Below are 13,387 nucleotides of genomic sequence, written 5' to 3' on the forward strand. Positions count from 1 at the left end.
TAATAATTCACAGTGATGTGTATTTGAAAGGGGGCAGTCTGGGCACCTTTTATAGAAGAGTTACATTTGAAACCCTCTCTCCATTTACATTTTCATTGTTGGAACTACAAATTTTAAGAAGCAGACATCCAACATTTGTGTGTAGTGATTGCACAGCTCTGCTGAGTTAAGAGTAAGCAGGGTTTGTCCGTCCCCTTAAGCTTTCTTTTTCATTCTTTAGTAATTCTGGCGTTTTTTCTGAACAAATGAGCTCAACGCTGTGAATACATTCAGTCTGAAAATACCCCCCCCCATAATTAAAAGATTATCTCCTCTGTATCATGATCAACTTGGGGTACATCATTCTTCAGAGTCTGTCATCATTCAAACTTAAACTAACCTGTAGTAACAATTGTCGGGAATAAGATTCAACAGTTCTTTAGAGTTTGTGAGGAAGACAGGGTAACAAAGGAAAATGTTTTTTTGTATTGACCTTGTTCCTTATTAAGCAACTCTCCGATTAATGTCTTATCTCTTTTGATTTCTATACCCTCCATATTCCACCTTTTAAATTTTTTTTCAAATGTGAAAATTACATCTGACATATCTTGGACTTTGTAAAAAAATTATTTTAGGTTTCAGAACATCTTGTTGTCCTTACTTTAAAGGAGTTTACCAGACAATTCTGTTAATTATTCAAATTAAAATGTGTTTTACAAAAGTCATGCAACAAGCTGCATACAAAGTATGGGATGCATATTTGATCATTTATATCGTTTAAAATAATTTTGCTGCAGAGTAAAATCTTCCTAATCAAAGATATATTTAAAATTTTGATGAAAAATTTGGGATAAGGATACTTTATTGTTAATCCTTCTTGTGCTGATGGAGGCAATGCTCTGCAGCCTGACCGTGGTGAAGCTGGTGTATTAAACCACTTCACAGCATCTTTTTTACTTTCCCAAAGGTTTTGGGAACTAATCTTGTGAGAATTTGCCGAATGTCAAACATTATTTTTTTACCCAGCTGTAAATAAAATATTTTATCCTTTTTTGTTGATGTTGTTCTGTCTTTTTCTTTTGATTTTCTTTTGATTTTTTGGTCCTGCCAGGTCTATGTCACAACCAATGAGCTTTTTTTTTTAAGAATAGAAAATCCAAAACAGGCAAACAGCTACTAAGGAAAGAGAAGTAGCCAGATAATGTTGGAGGGGAAGGAGTAGGCATAACTTTGGTTAATGATTCCTAACCCGTGAATGTATCTCTGTCTTGCAGGAGTAACTTTCATTTGTTGAGGAAGAATGAGAAGTTACTGAGAGAACTGAAGAACCTGGATTCTCGGCAATGGTAAGAGAAACTAGAACGTCAAGCACTTTTTGTCTGTTACTGCAGTCCTCCCTCTGTCTCCACTTTTAGATACTTTCATTTATTGTTTGACAGTTTTTTTCATTTATTCTCCCTCTTTCTGCTCTAAGTGGGACCCACAGAATGCCCTCCCTCTTTACCTGTGCCTAATCCCAGTCTGATTTGTGGAAATGAAATATATTGTCCTAATAATATACATGGATCATCAAATATAAATTAATTTCCAAAGTTATAGGGACATTTACGTCATGATTTCTAATCCAGTCTGATTGTGTTAACGTGCACAAGACTTAACTGGCATCCCATTCTACTGGGGTTAAAGGGGGAGTACTTGGGTAAAACTTTGGTTCAAACAAATAGAACTTAGTGAAATATCTGTTTCAATCTTAACAATTTCTTTTCTGGCGATGGTTAATATCATTTTTCCTTTTCCTTCCTTCTCATTCAGCCGTGAGACCCATAAAATCGCAGTATTTTACGTGGCTGAAGGCCAAGAGGACAAACACTCCATCCTCACCAACACAACAGGCAGCCAGGACTATGAAGACTTTGTCTCTGGACTGGGCTGGGAGGTATGAATCTATTTATTCAAATAATCGTAATAATATCTATAATAATAATCGTCTATATTGAACGTATTACTGCATCCGATTATTTGCTCTGCAAATAATATTTTTATCATCGTGTCAAAGGTGGTTTAAAGATTGTTGCGCTTAAAAGAAAAATTGTTGGTCAAGTGGTTAAAATAGTCTTCTCCTGTGTGTCAGAATTTTCAGCAAATCTCCACAACCATTTGAAAATGCTTTGTGTGTTTTGACGTGAAGTGTTTTGTGTGAAGCAGCACTGCTGACACAAGAAGCAGGCAAAAAAATCTAAGAACTGAGAAAAGAAATGCAAAATGTCCCTTATAAGAAGTTTGAAGTGACTGGAGAAACTTTTTTAATATGTCAACGTTTTATCTTAATTTGCTGATTAAAGAGTCCAGAGGAAGCTAATCTGTTTTTTTTATTCTAGGCTTCAAGGCAGTAAATGTGTGTGTGTGTGTGTTTTACACTTAGGTGGACCTCACCACTCATTGTGGATTCATGGGAGGTCTCCAAAGGAATCGCAGTACAGGCCAGACCACTCCTTATTATGCCACTTCTACCACAGAGGTTATCTTCCATGTCTCCACCCGCATGCCCCATGACCAAGACCACAACCTCACCAAGAAGGTAACACACACACACACACACACATCTAACTGGTGCTTTGACATTCAGGGGTGTTAATGGAAGTATATGGCTTCCCAGTGTTCACTTTCGCTTGTCCCGTTATTGAAGGGCCACTGATCAGCTGTGTGTTGCAGGGTGATTTATTTCTAGAGCACACAAACACTGTGACCTTTTAGAATTTTCAAATGGTAATGTGTGTGTGTGTCTGTGATGTGACTACTAATAATGAATAGGCCCTTTTCTTGCTCGCATATCCAAATATCCAAATAAATATGTGAAATGAAAGGAGTTGAAAAAAGCATCTCTACTCCTCTTCTCTCTGTCCCAGTCTTTTTTCTGCTTCCCACTGATATTGTAAATGAGCATTGGGTGGTATATGCAAACCAAAACACACACACAGACACAGACACACACACACACACACACACACACACACACACACACACACACACACACAAGTCTGTTGATGTCAATGTTTCTGCAGCACACCAATGTTTTCAATAATTCTTAGTAGCAATCACATCTGTGTTTGTGCATGGTGCGGGCTTGTATCAGTGTCTAGGCAGGCAGGTTTATTGTGTGTGTGTGTCTGTGTCCGTGTCTGCGTCTGTGTGTGCGTATACGCGCACCTGTCAACCCCCAGGCACTGGGCACTCTGCACATGGCCATAATGTCCCTTTAATCAGATCATACTTCCTGCTTCTCGGCCTATCACGTTGCTGCAGGCTCATGATTGGATTATCAGCGCCTGGTCTGACACCATCCGTCTCCGTGATCAGCTGATGGCCCCATCAAACACGCATACTCACATACACACAAACACACACACTTTAAACCTGTTTAACTTTACACAAACACACATCCACTATGGGCATTATTCACATCAGTCTGCACAAACAACCACACAACTGGAAATTTGTGCTGTTGTTGGACACAGAAACGCACACAGGCTTCCAAACACACACACTCACAGTTTGACAAATGTGTCCCCAAAGAGGTTAAACTGACAAATGTACACATGTTCATACTGGCAGGCGTTTATCATCCATTGTCCTGCCACACACACCTGCACATACACACTGCAGTGTGAATTTAGTCCATTGCAGGGCATTTGTCCAATTCTCACTCGTTGCAGTGTGTTCTGGTTCTTCTCTTATCACATCTGCAGGAAACATGATTAACAGCATTAAAGCTACATTAAAAAAGGGAATTTCACAGAGAAGCACATCAGACATTAAGACTCCACTTCGTCTCATCAGACTGTGTCATGTAGTTGCTGTGATGCCCAAAATTACTGCTTGAAAACCCATAATTCTCATTTAGTAAATGCAACAGTGGCAGAGCCCCTCACTTCTCAGTATCGCTGTGGGTTGGGCATCTTGCTGACACTTTGAGTTGCAAGCACCGTCAGGGGAAAGTGCTTCTAAAAGATTTATTTTAAGTAGAACTTGATAATTACACATCCATTCCTCACACATTTTCCAAATTCTGCTCAATATATCAAGATTAATTTGGCCTATAACTCAGTGCAGTCAAGTAAATTCATGTCGTCAGTGGGTGAGCGACTTTCCAAATATGATGAATAAGGTAACAAGTTCTCCAGACATCCATAATTCTCCCTTTATTCAACCTCAGGTTTATATAGCTGCTTTCAGACACGCACTTAACTCCAGATATTCTCCTGAAATTCTCTGGAGGAGATGTTTTGTGCAAATGAGAGGCTCCGGACTTTCTTCAGAGTTTCTCCGGCCAGACCCCTAGTATTAACTCTGGATAATATCCGAATGAGTCCATGGTAGAAAACAGCAGGAGATTCTCCGTAGGATTCATCACGTGCAAGTGGGCATGTTGATGACATTTCTAACACGCGACAGACACAAAAATAAAAAGAAGAAGCATAGAAAAATATATCAGGAAATGGAAATGAGGTGCCACACATGTAGAAGACACAGATGAAGATGTCACGAGAGGTTTTGGTGATAAGGGCTGATACCAGTGTCGATGTGCTGTAAACAAAAGCACAGCGGAATGTAGCGGAATTAATATGTTGCATCCTGTCTCTGCCTGCTGCACCACCCCTCACCTGAACGCTCCTGACATTGATGTGTTGTTTTCAACGCGTCTGAGTGAAGAATCTCCTGCTGCATTGTTCATTTGTGAAAGGCAACCTTCGGAGAATGTCCAGACCCAATTGTGCGAACATTCCCTGGACGATAAACAGCTAATGAAAGTCGATTGAGACAAGTGTGTACAAACTAAATAACATTTTATGAATTGGTGTCCTGATGTACAATGTGGTTCAGTTTTTTGGGTTAATGGAGTCGTTCATATTATGCAGATAAATGTTACATCTTTAAAAACCTTGACAGAGGACAAGTGATTCCAGTTAAAGACACATTTAAAAGGAAATCTCTTGTGTTTGTCTCAGGACCAAGGCCAAGGGCGACAGCCATCTGACCGTGTGACACACCAGACAAGCGTGTTTGTGTGTGTGTGTGTTTTTCACCAGACATCAAGGTTAATGACAGAGCTGTCACCAGCCTTGACTGTCATCCACTGAGTGAATGTGAATCCCACACACACACACGCACCCATTACACAGCGTCAGAGTTGATCCCATCTGTCTTTCAGCCCGCACTCCATCTTTCCTGAGCTTCACTCTGTCTTCGTGTCCACTCTCCATCTTCACACACTCACTCAATCACCCTCGGGGCCACCTACATCATGTTCCTGCACAAAATCAAAAGCCTTAAGTTTATGATAGATACAGCCTATTTTTGGTATTGACTTAGTTTGCGTTGTTTATGCTGTGCAAAGAAAAATGTGAGGTGTTTATCCGTTTTTGATTTAAGTTTTAACATTTCTTTTCTGCTCTTTCCACTTGCCTCTCAACTCCAGCTGAGACACCTGGGTAATGACGAGGTCCACATCGTCTGGTCAGAACATTCCAGAGACTACCGGCGAGGAATCATCCCCACTGAGTTTGGAGATGTACTAATCATCATCTACCCCATGAAGAACCACATGTACTCCATCCATATTCTCAAAAAACCTGAGGTAAGAAGAACGTGCAACATTTTGATACTGGACTCAAACTGCCAGTTGTCCATATTTTGTGCAATTACTCAGCAGCTATGAACACATTTCAGTGTTTCCTCAGAATCCTTATTATTGAGCGAAAAGGCCTCTGAAACAGCAGGACACTCATTAAATCCCAGGATGATAATTCAGACCCCCTCTGGTCTAATCGCTCATATCTATACATGTAACACATTGTGGAAGAGTAATTGTAGTATGAATCGTTGGCCAATCAGTGTATTTTTAGCCATGCTAGTGACTCGGCTCTATGGATGTTGGTTGGTTGGTTGGTTGGTTGGTTGGTTGGTTGGTTGGTTGGTTGGTTGGTTGGTTGCTTGCTTGGCCGGTCCTCTCATGTCAACCAGACTTGTATGGTAAACATTCAATAGGTTTTGTTTGGTTTAATGATACTTAGTTTGATGGTCCCTTGGTGTTTCCTCTAGCAAGTGCTTGTTCTGGCCGGAGCTGGTTCACCTTGCAAACCTTTTCAGAACCAGTTTGCTTTTCCATTTGCTAGAGCCCCCTTAGAGCCACGTCATTACGTCACCATATGCGTCGCTGTCTCTGATTTCCCGGCAACACTTGTACAAGCTAGGGTTGGGCAATTGGACAAATATATCATTAATCATTGATTGGCTGAGTCCATCAACAGTTGTTTTTTCTGGGCAGTTGTTTGGGTGATTTGACATTTTATTTTGCTAAAATATGATCTGCCTCCTCAATATTTCATTAAACTGTATAAATGTTTAACCTGAAAACACTGACACTTATTATATATTATATTATGTTAAATTAATATTCCTTCATTCAGTCCATCCTGACTTGTTCACTTCTCTCTCTTGCTCTCTCTCTCTTGCGCTGATATGCTGACAGACACCGACTCAGCTGACATTTCTGACCTGCTACAGTTTAAACGTCAATTTGTTTGTAACAACCACCACAATATCAACACATAATGATTGATACTTTTCTTAAATGTTTAAAATTCCATTCATATTCCTGTTTACATGTTACAGAACATAGTATGTGTATGACTCATGTCAGCATTATCTCCTACTACTTGTTTTCACTCAAACACAGGGCATTCATCATCGTTGGTAACTATTATATGTCAATGTTGCAAAATGCTTTGAAAACTCAAATACGACATTATAGTTAAGAGATCAGAATACTCCACCTGTTTTAATTAGTTAATTGCTTCAGCCTTTCCCAGAGAATGAATTCAATCTATGGTGGTAACAGTGGTATACGTGCACTTGCACGAAGGTCACTGTCACGAAAACGATTTGAAAAAAGAAGTTCTTGTGTGAAAGAAAGAACTGTATTACATGACACAACTGCAGCTAAAACTATGAGGTCTGACTGTCTGTGTGGATGCAGGTGCAGTAGCTCTGCACACACACCAAGTTGGATATTATGCTAATTATTATGAAAAGGGTAAAAAAGTTTGTTTCATTATGAAACTGTGGCGAGACAAATTAGAATATGGTGCGCCGCTAGATAATTAATGTTAAACTTTGTGCTTATTCTGAGCGTGACTGTATTTAGGTTAAGGTAATCAGAAACAAATTTCGTTTACATGGCAGTATTTAACTCTATACTCTACTATTTTATCAATCTGTAGTATCAGAATATTTGTGTCCAACTAAATGTCTAAACTTACTGTGAATCTGGGAAAAAATCAGTTACAACGTGTGATGTGCAGAGGCACAAATGCACAGAGACCGTTCAGTTGTCCAAATGAAAAGGTTTACAATCCCACAGGAGATGGTATCATGTCACACTTTCATACTTGATGAGTTACAGTGACTTTAGTTTTAGGGCATGATTATTTAACTTTAATTAATTCTACAAATCATGGAAATTTCTTTTAATCAATGAATTGTGTAGTTTATAAAATATCAGAAAACGGTAAAAAGAAACTCCTTTCCTCAAGTTGGGGAGACTATATCATGTGATTGAAAGATCCAGTTACAGCTTTCCAAAAAAAATTGGGGACCAAAGAGGCTGAACAGTCTTAAACCCAAAGATTTATCAAGGTTAATTAATTAATTTATGGAAATCCTCACTCTGGAAATGTGGAATCACAGAAAATGCTTTTTTAAATTTTTTTTATATAAATGACTCAATCAATTCTTCTCACTAAATTGGTTGATTCAACTCTAGATAATATGTCTGTGTTATTTATACATGTATTTGGAGAGTTGAATAGCAATTTAACTTGCAACATGCAGACAGTGTTTTGGTTCATAATTTTATGTTTCCTACCAGACTACCCAGATGCACACAGATATGCATCCAGATTGACTAACAATCCTAGAGAGAGTCTTGCCCAGAGTCTTGATGCTCTGTTTAATGTATCAGTCTAAAACACACAGACATTAATACTACAGCACTGATATCATAACTCTATTTCAAACAATAGCTAATACAATAAAATGCTACTTTTTTCTCTATGACATAGATACCACAGCACTAATAACATAACCTTATTCAGTTTCATTCATTCTACAAGCAAAAATATTGAATTATCATGAATCCAAAAACAAGTTAGATAAGATATTCTCTGTGTTGTCGTCCTGAAAGCGCTGTATTCAGTCACAGAGTGCATGGCTCGGAGACCTGGTCTGCAAATAAATTCAATAAAAAGTCTGACCTTATTCTCTTTGGTGGATTCCAAAAGCGAAGCGGTGAATTAAAGAAAACCATTGCCTCAAACAGTATGTCATTAACAGAAAACTGCCATGTCAGTCATTACTTGTCAGGCCAGAGATTGTTTTAATTCATATAAATATCTTGAATTTTGTGTCTTTGAAAGGTTTTATGTTTGCAGGAGGTTCATTATTTACTATAACTCAAACACTGACTGATTTGTTTGACTCTTTATTTTTGTCTGTAGGTGCCGTTCTTTGGTCCACTGTTTGACGGGGCCATTGTGGACATGAAGATTTTGCCCACCATGGTCAGAGCCACGGCAATCAATGCCAGTCGAGCTCTCAAGTCCCTCATTCCTCTCTACCAGAACTTGTATCCTTTGAAAATCCTAAACTCAGAATATACTAAATCAGGATCAGAAGCTAAAGGTATGTAAATATGAGCCTTTATTCACCATTTTTTGTGTTATTGTCTTCGTTTCTGTCTCCATGTTAACATCAAAAAGTAAACTCATTTATTTGTCCATTCAATGATGTTAAAACAATACATAATAAGAAAGTAGCGTTTCCTACATTTGAACAATCCAAGAACACATCACACCTCCAGTTCATCCCATACCCATTCAATGAATTCTTTTTAGAGTCTTTTAAATTTAATTTGTGGGTCAAATATTTACATCTCTTCACTGCAGCTGTTCCACATTTTACCTCCTTTGATTTTTAAGGAAAGATATTTTTTTGCATTAGTCCTTACTTATTGTTTTTTTTAAATACATACAAGTTTTTTCTTTTTTCTTATTTGCCTGCCAACTTTATGTTGTTGGAATATATCTGTGCTGCTGTGGAAGCTAATGTATGTGTGAGCGAGAATGTTGATCATTGAGCTCAAGTGTGAAGAATAGCAAATCAATGTCCAGCGGCTTTTTCCGGCTTTCATAATATAAGTGCTAGTGTGATAGTGTGACTCTGTTTAGTTGGCTTTGGAGTGCTATATATCAAGGATGTGTGTGTTTGTGGTGCGCTGCTACACATCTAAAGTTGTGTGCGTGTGTGTGTGTGTGCGCTGAAGAGAAACAGACAGACAGGTGTGTATACAGTCTTTCTGCTTGATCCCATGCAATCGTAGTTTGGTTGGAACAAGCCCAGCAGTCAATATTTATCGATGACTACTTTCTATCGCTGTTTCTAAATGAGGGGTTTTGCTCTCTGCTCTTACACACAGTTACTCATGCACACACAAATACACACTGTCTTTATCCACTGTCTTTATGTTTACACCCAAATGGACACCGCTGAAGTATAATAACACGTGTACATTCACGTTATTTCTTTATCATTAAGCATGTGAACAGGGTGAACAGGCCTGGTTCAGTCTGTCCAGTCAAGGATCAGACGGCAGCAACAAGTGGTCAAACACTGACAACTAAAATATCGTATACTAGCTCTAGAAAGCTCACGGTGGTCACTTGCTATTCTGCAATAATAATTAAGTCACACTGTCCTAATCTCCCTAAATTTGCAGTCACTCTATTCAGAGAGTGGCTGCTGACTCAAAGATGTAAATGTCTAATCCACTTGTTTATTACGAACCACACTTTTTATAGGTTATCCCTCAAATAAAACACAACTAGAATAAAAAATGTTACATTTTTGTTTTTCTTACCTAAGATCCTCTCTTCTTGACTCCATTCTTTTTCTGTCAATACGTCTCCTATATCTCATTTTAATTCTCCTCTAGGTGTCCTCCCTTCTTCCTCTGTTCTCTTTGACCTCCTTTACCACATCCCTCATCTCTCCTTCACCACCGTTTGTCTCGTCACCTTCATGTTGCCTCTTGGCCCTCATCTCTTATTTCTCTGTCTGCCCTCGTGCCCAACTTTTGTCTTGCTCCCTTCTCTTTCTCCTCCCTCTCCTCATTCTCTTCTCTTCTCCTCCCCTACCTTCCCTCTGTTCAGAAAGACAATGAGTGTTGGAGGTGATGCTCGCCAAGAAGGTGGATAAAGTGGGGGGAAGGGGGAGGTTGAAGAAGCCATTTTGCTCTGCCTCGTCCACCCAGCGAGACGGAGAGAGCTATTGCTCAGTGTGGGGCTCGAGCTCGTATCTAATACCTCCCCGACCCCATTGTGTTAGAGTGTGCGTGTGCGTGTACACTTTCTTGCACATATACATGTTTCACCTTGTGTGTGTGTGCGTGCGCATGTGTGCATTTTGTGATTCCAGCCATCATGAGTGAGTGTGCAGACATGTAGACAGCTCTACAGTTGTGTTTGTGCGTCTTGCTACATCTTTTGTGCACATCTGTGTGTGTCTGTGTGGCCTTGTACACGAGCCTGATGACACACAAGCACCACGCATCCTCGTTCGGAGGTGTTTGAGTGTGTCTGCGAGTGTCCTGGTGTGTATTGATTGGTGGTAGCAGCAATTCGATGTCTCTGACAGGCTGAATTACAGTAATCAGTCATTATTGACTCCCCATCTCTCTGCTACACACACCTCTCTCCTCCCATTCTCTGCCTCCCCTCCTCTCCTTTCCTACTCTGCCCTCTACTTCTGTGACACCTTTTTTCTTTCCCTTTCTCTCTCCATCTCTCTGCCTCTGAATCTCCACCATAGTGTCCCTCTGTGTCTTGTTGTGCACTAATTTTTTCTTCTCCCGTCTTGTGTCACTCTCTGCTGCTCATCATCATTTATCTGTCTCTCTAATTCTGTCCCTGTATTTGCTCTTCTGTCTCTCTAACTCCTTTATCTCAGACCATCTCTGTTTCTCCTTCTGTCTCTGTCTTATTGTCTGTTTTTCTTCTTTCTCAGATTTCTTTACTTTTCTTTTTTCATTTAGTTGTTCAGACTTTTTCTTTACTCATCCTCTTCATCCTGAACTCGGATATCATGATGTAATAAAAACTGCATCCGTATCTGGTGAACTTTAAGTTTGTAAATGTTTAAGACAACTAAACATTAGATGATACAATAGAATGCAACACAAGTTGTTACCCAGTAAAAACCCATACATTTTATGTCAAGAACAGGGAAGCTAAACAATGGTAGTGCATTGTTCTCCTTTTTTAAACTGTTGCACCTGAGACTGACTTTGTCACAGTCATGAGCTGATGCCCAAACTAGAGTGTGGATTCCCAGCCTGACCAGGACCTGACAAGTCGGACCAGGTTCGGACAAAACTTTTTAAACGATATACAGGTTTGTGTCAACTTCAGTCGTTTTGATTGGGTTATCTACTTTTTTTTATACCACACGTACCTGTAATCAGGGAAAACAACAGTTCAAACATAAAAAACAGAATAATTGTCAGGTTCAGGTAGTGCTTTGCTAATTTACTCTTGGGCCTGATCAGGTTCAGGTAGAAAGCCCAAACTACTGGGTTGAAATGACTGTAAAATAATCCAGATGTGAAGGACAGGAGCAGCAGCAGAGGTGGAGCCAAAACAGGATGACCACTCACAGATTAAGTAAATAATTATCTCATAGCAATTGCACATGTCAAGGTCTTGGATGTATCAGATGGTCAGTTCTCATGGTTAACATGTTGGATTTGTGAGAAATGGGCAGATGTGAAGACCCGAGCGACTGGAACAAGTCTGATCCGCAGTGACTCCACCTTACAACAGGATTTGCTGCTACTGTCTTAGTGCCAGAGACCACAGGGAACCTTCAGGGGTCTTTCAGGGGTCTTTCAGGGGTTTTTTGAGTCTGACAGGCCAGAGCTGTTTTGGTGGTATGCAAGGCACCAACATCATCAGGAGTGGTCGCAGTGTTTTGGTTCATAATATGCAAAGCTTTTTATCTTGTTCTGAATTAAGACCAGACATTCCTAGAGATCAGGGCCCAAACAGCTCATGAGCATTAGATGTCCTTGTGAGTGAGGCCCCTCAAGAGCAGCATCGGGTTGTGTCACTGGTTGTCTGTGTTTCTGAGTGCTGCATTGTGACATCAAGTGTCCTCACAGAAAGCCGGACACACACACATACAAGGAAAAAGACGGATGGAAGATGGTTGGCAGGACTATGTGTGTCAGTGTCTCTCTCTCTCTCGCTCTCCCACTCTATCTCTCTCTCTCTCTCTCTCTCTGTCTCCTGGCCCTCAGGGCGGTCCATCTGCCTTCTCTCTTTCTCTGATCTTTCATTCACCATGACTAGAGCCATCCAAAAGTGTGCACGTGCACGCACACACAGACACACACACACAGTGCCAGGCTGCTGGGGCAGCTGTGTGTAAGCACAGCTCTATCTCACATATCAGCTCATTGCAGGAAGAAAAGCAATCCAAGACTCTCCAGCAAACATACACACACACACACACACACACACACACACACACACACACACACACACACACACACACACACACACACACACACACACACACACACATACAGCCCCCCTGCATAAAGTTCTATAGCTGCGTAATATGAATGAACAGTTTGTGGATTCTACTTGATGCAGTCTGTCCCTGCTGGGGAGCTGACGTTAGCTTGCTGGCAGCTTTCCAGAGGTTTAAGGCAGATGTGTCATCAACACAAACGGTGCAGATGAATTAATGAACAGACTTTAGGTCACTGCACTGTCTGTGCTCACAGTGATCATGAAATTGAATGTCTTTTATGAATCTGCTACTAATAGTCCATGTGTAGCTCTATGGGACTTTACTTTTTAAAGTATGATGAAGCACTTGAAACATATGCAGTTATTTTTTATCATTCTTGCTTCACTGATTTACACATGTAGACCTAAAGCATACAGATCTTTTGCTGTTTTTCATTTGCCAAGAAAATAAATCCTTAGGGAGCAGTGTTTAAAACTGATCATATAATGTGCACAATTTTATATTCAAGGAAACAAGAAATGTAAATTCTAAGGATTCATTTTGAGAAAAGCTTTATCCAACAACAAGTCATCAAGATTGAAGATTGGAGATTATTTCAGGACTTTGTGAATCAAATGGGGAGATCAGTACCAATATCCTGTCCTGTTTGTATATGATAGGTGTGTGTGTGTGTGTGTGTGTGTGTCTGTGTTCGTGTGTCTGTGTTTGTGTTCGTGTACATTACTTGGGGTGTTGTGTATGAGTGTGTGTTGCTGTCCTC

The 13,387-nt window shown here is 40.0% G+C and overlaps 1 protein-coding gene across 9 annotated transcripts in view; it reads left to right on the top strand.

Annotated features, from left to right (window-relative positions):
* ralgapa1 (Ral GTPase activating protein catalytic subunit alpha 1) overlaps positions 1 to 13,387 on the top strand; it is a 77,668-nt gene that overhangs the window by 41,823 nt on the left and 22,458 nt on the right. For all 9 annotated transcript variants that reach the window (XM_034576771.1, XM_034576773.1, XM_034576776.1 and 6 more), the window contains 5 exons: positions 1,254 to 1,325; positions 1,792 to 1,915; positions 2,402 to 2,557; positions 5,456 to 5,614; positions 8,535 to 8,662. In XM_034576771.1, the coding sequence (XP_034432662.1) occupies positions 1,254 to 1,325; positions 1,792 to 1,915; positions 2,402 to 2,557; positions 5,456 to 5,614; positions 8,535 to 8,662 (639 nt within the window). The remainder of the gene's footprint in view (positions 1 to 1,253; positions 1,326 to 1,791; positions 1,916 to 2,401; positions 2,558 to 5,455; positions 5,615 to 8,534; positions 8,663 to 13,387) is intronic.

This window comes from Hippoglossus hippoglossus, chromosome 22 (genome assembly GCF_009819705.1).
Source record: "Hippoglossus hippoglossus isolate fHipHip1 chromosome 22, fHipHip1.pri, whole genome shotgun sequence".
In the NCBI taxonomy this organism is placed as follows: domain Eukaryota; kingdom Metazoa; phylum Chordata; class Actinopteri; order Pleuronectiformes; family Pleuronectidae; genus Hippoglossus; species Hippoglossus hippoglossus.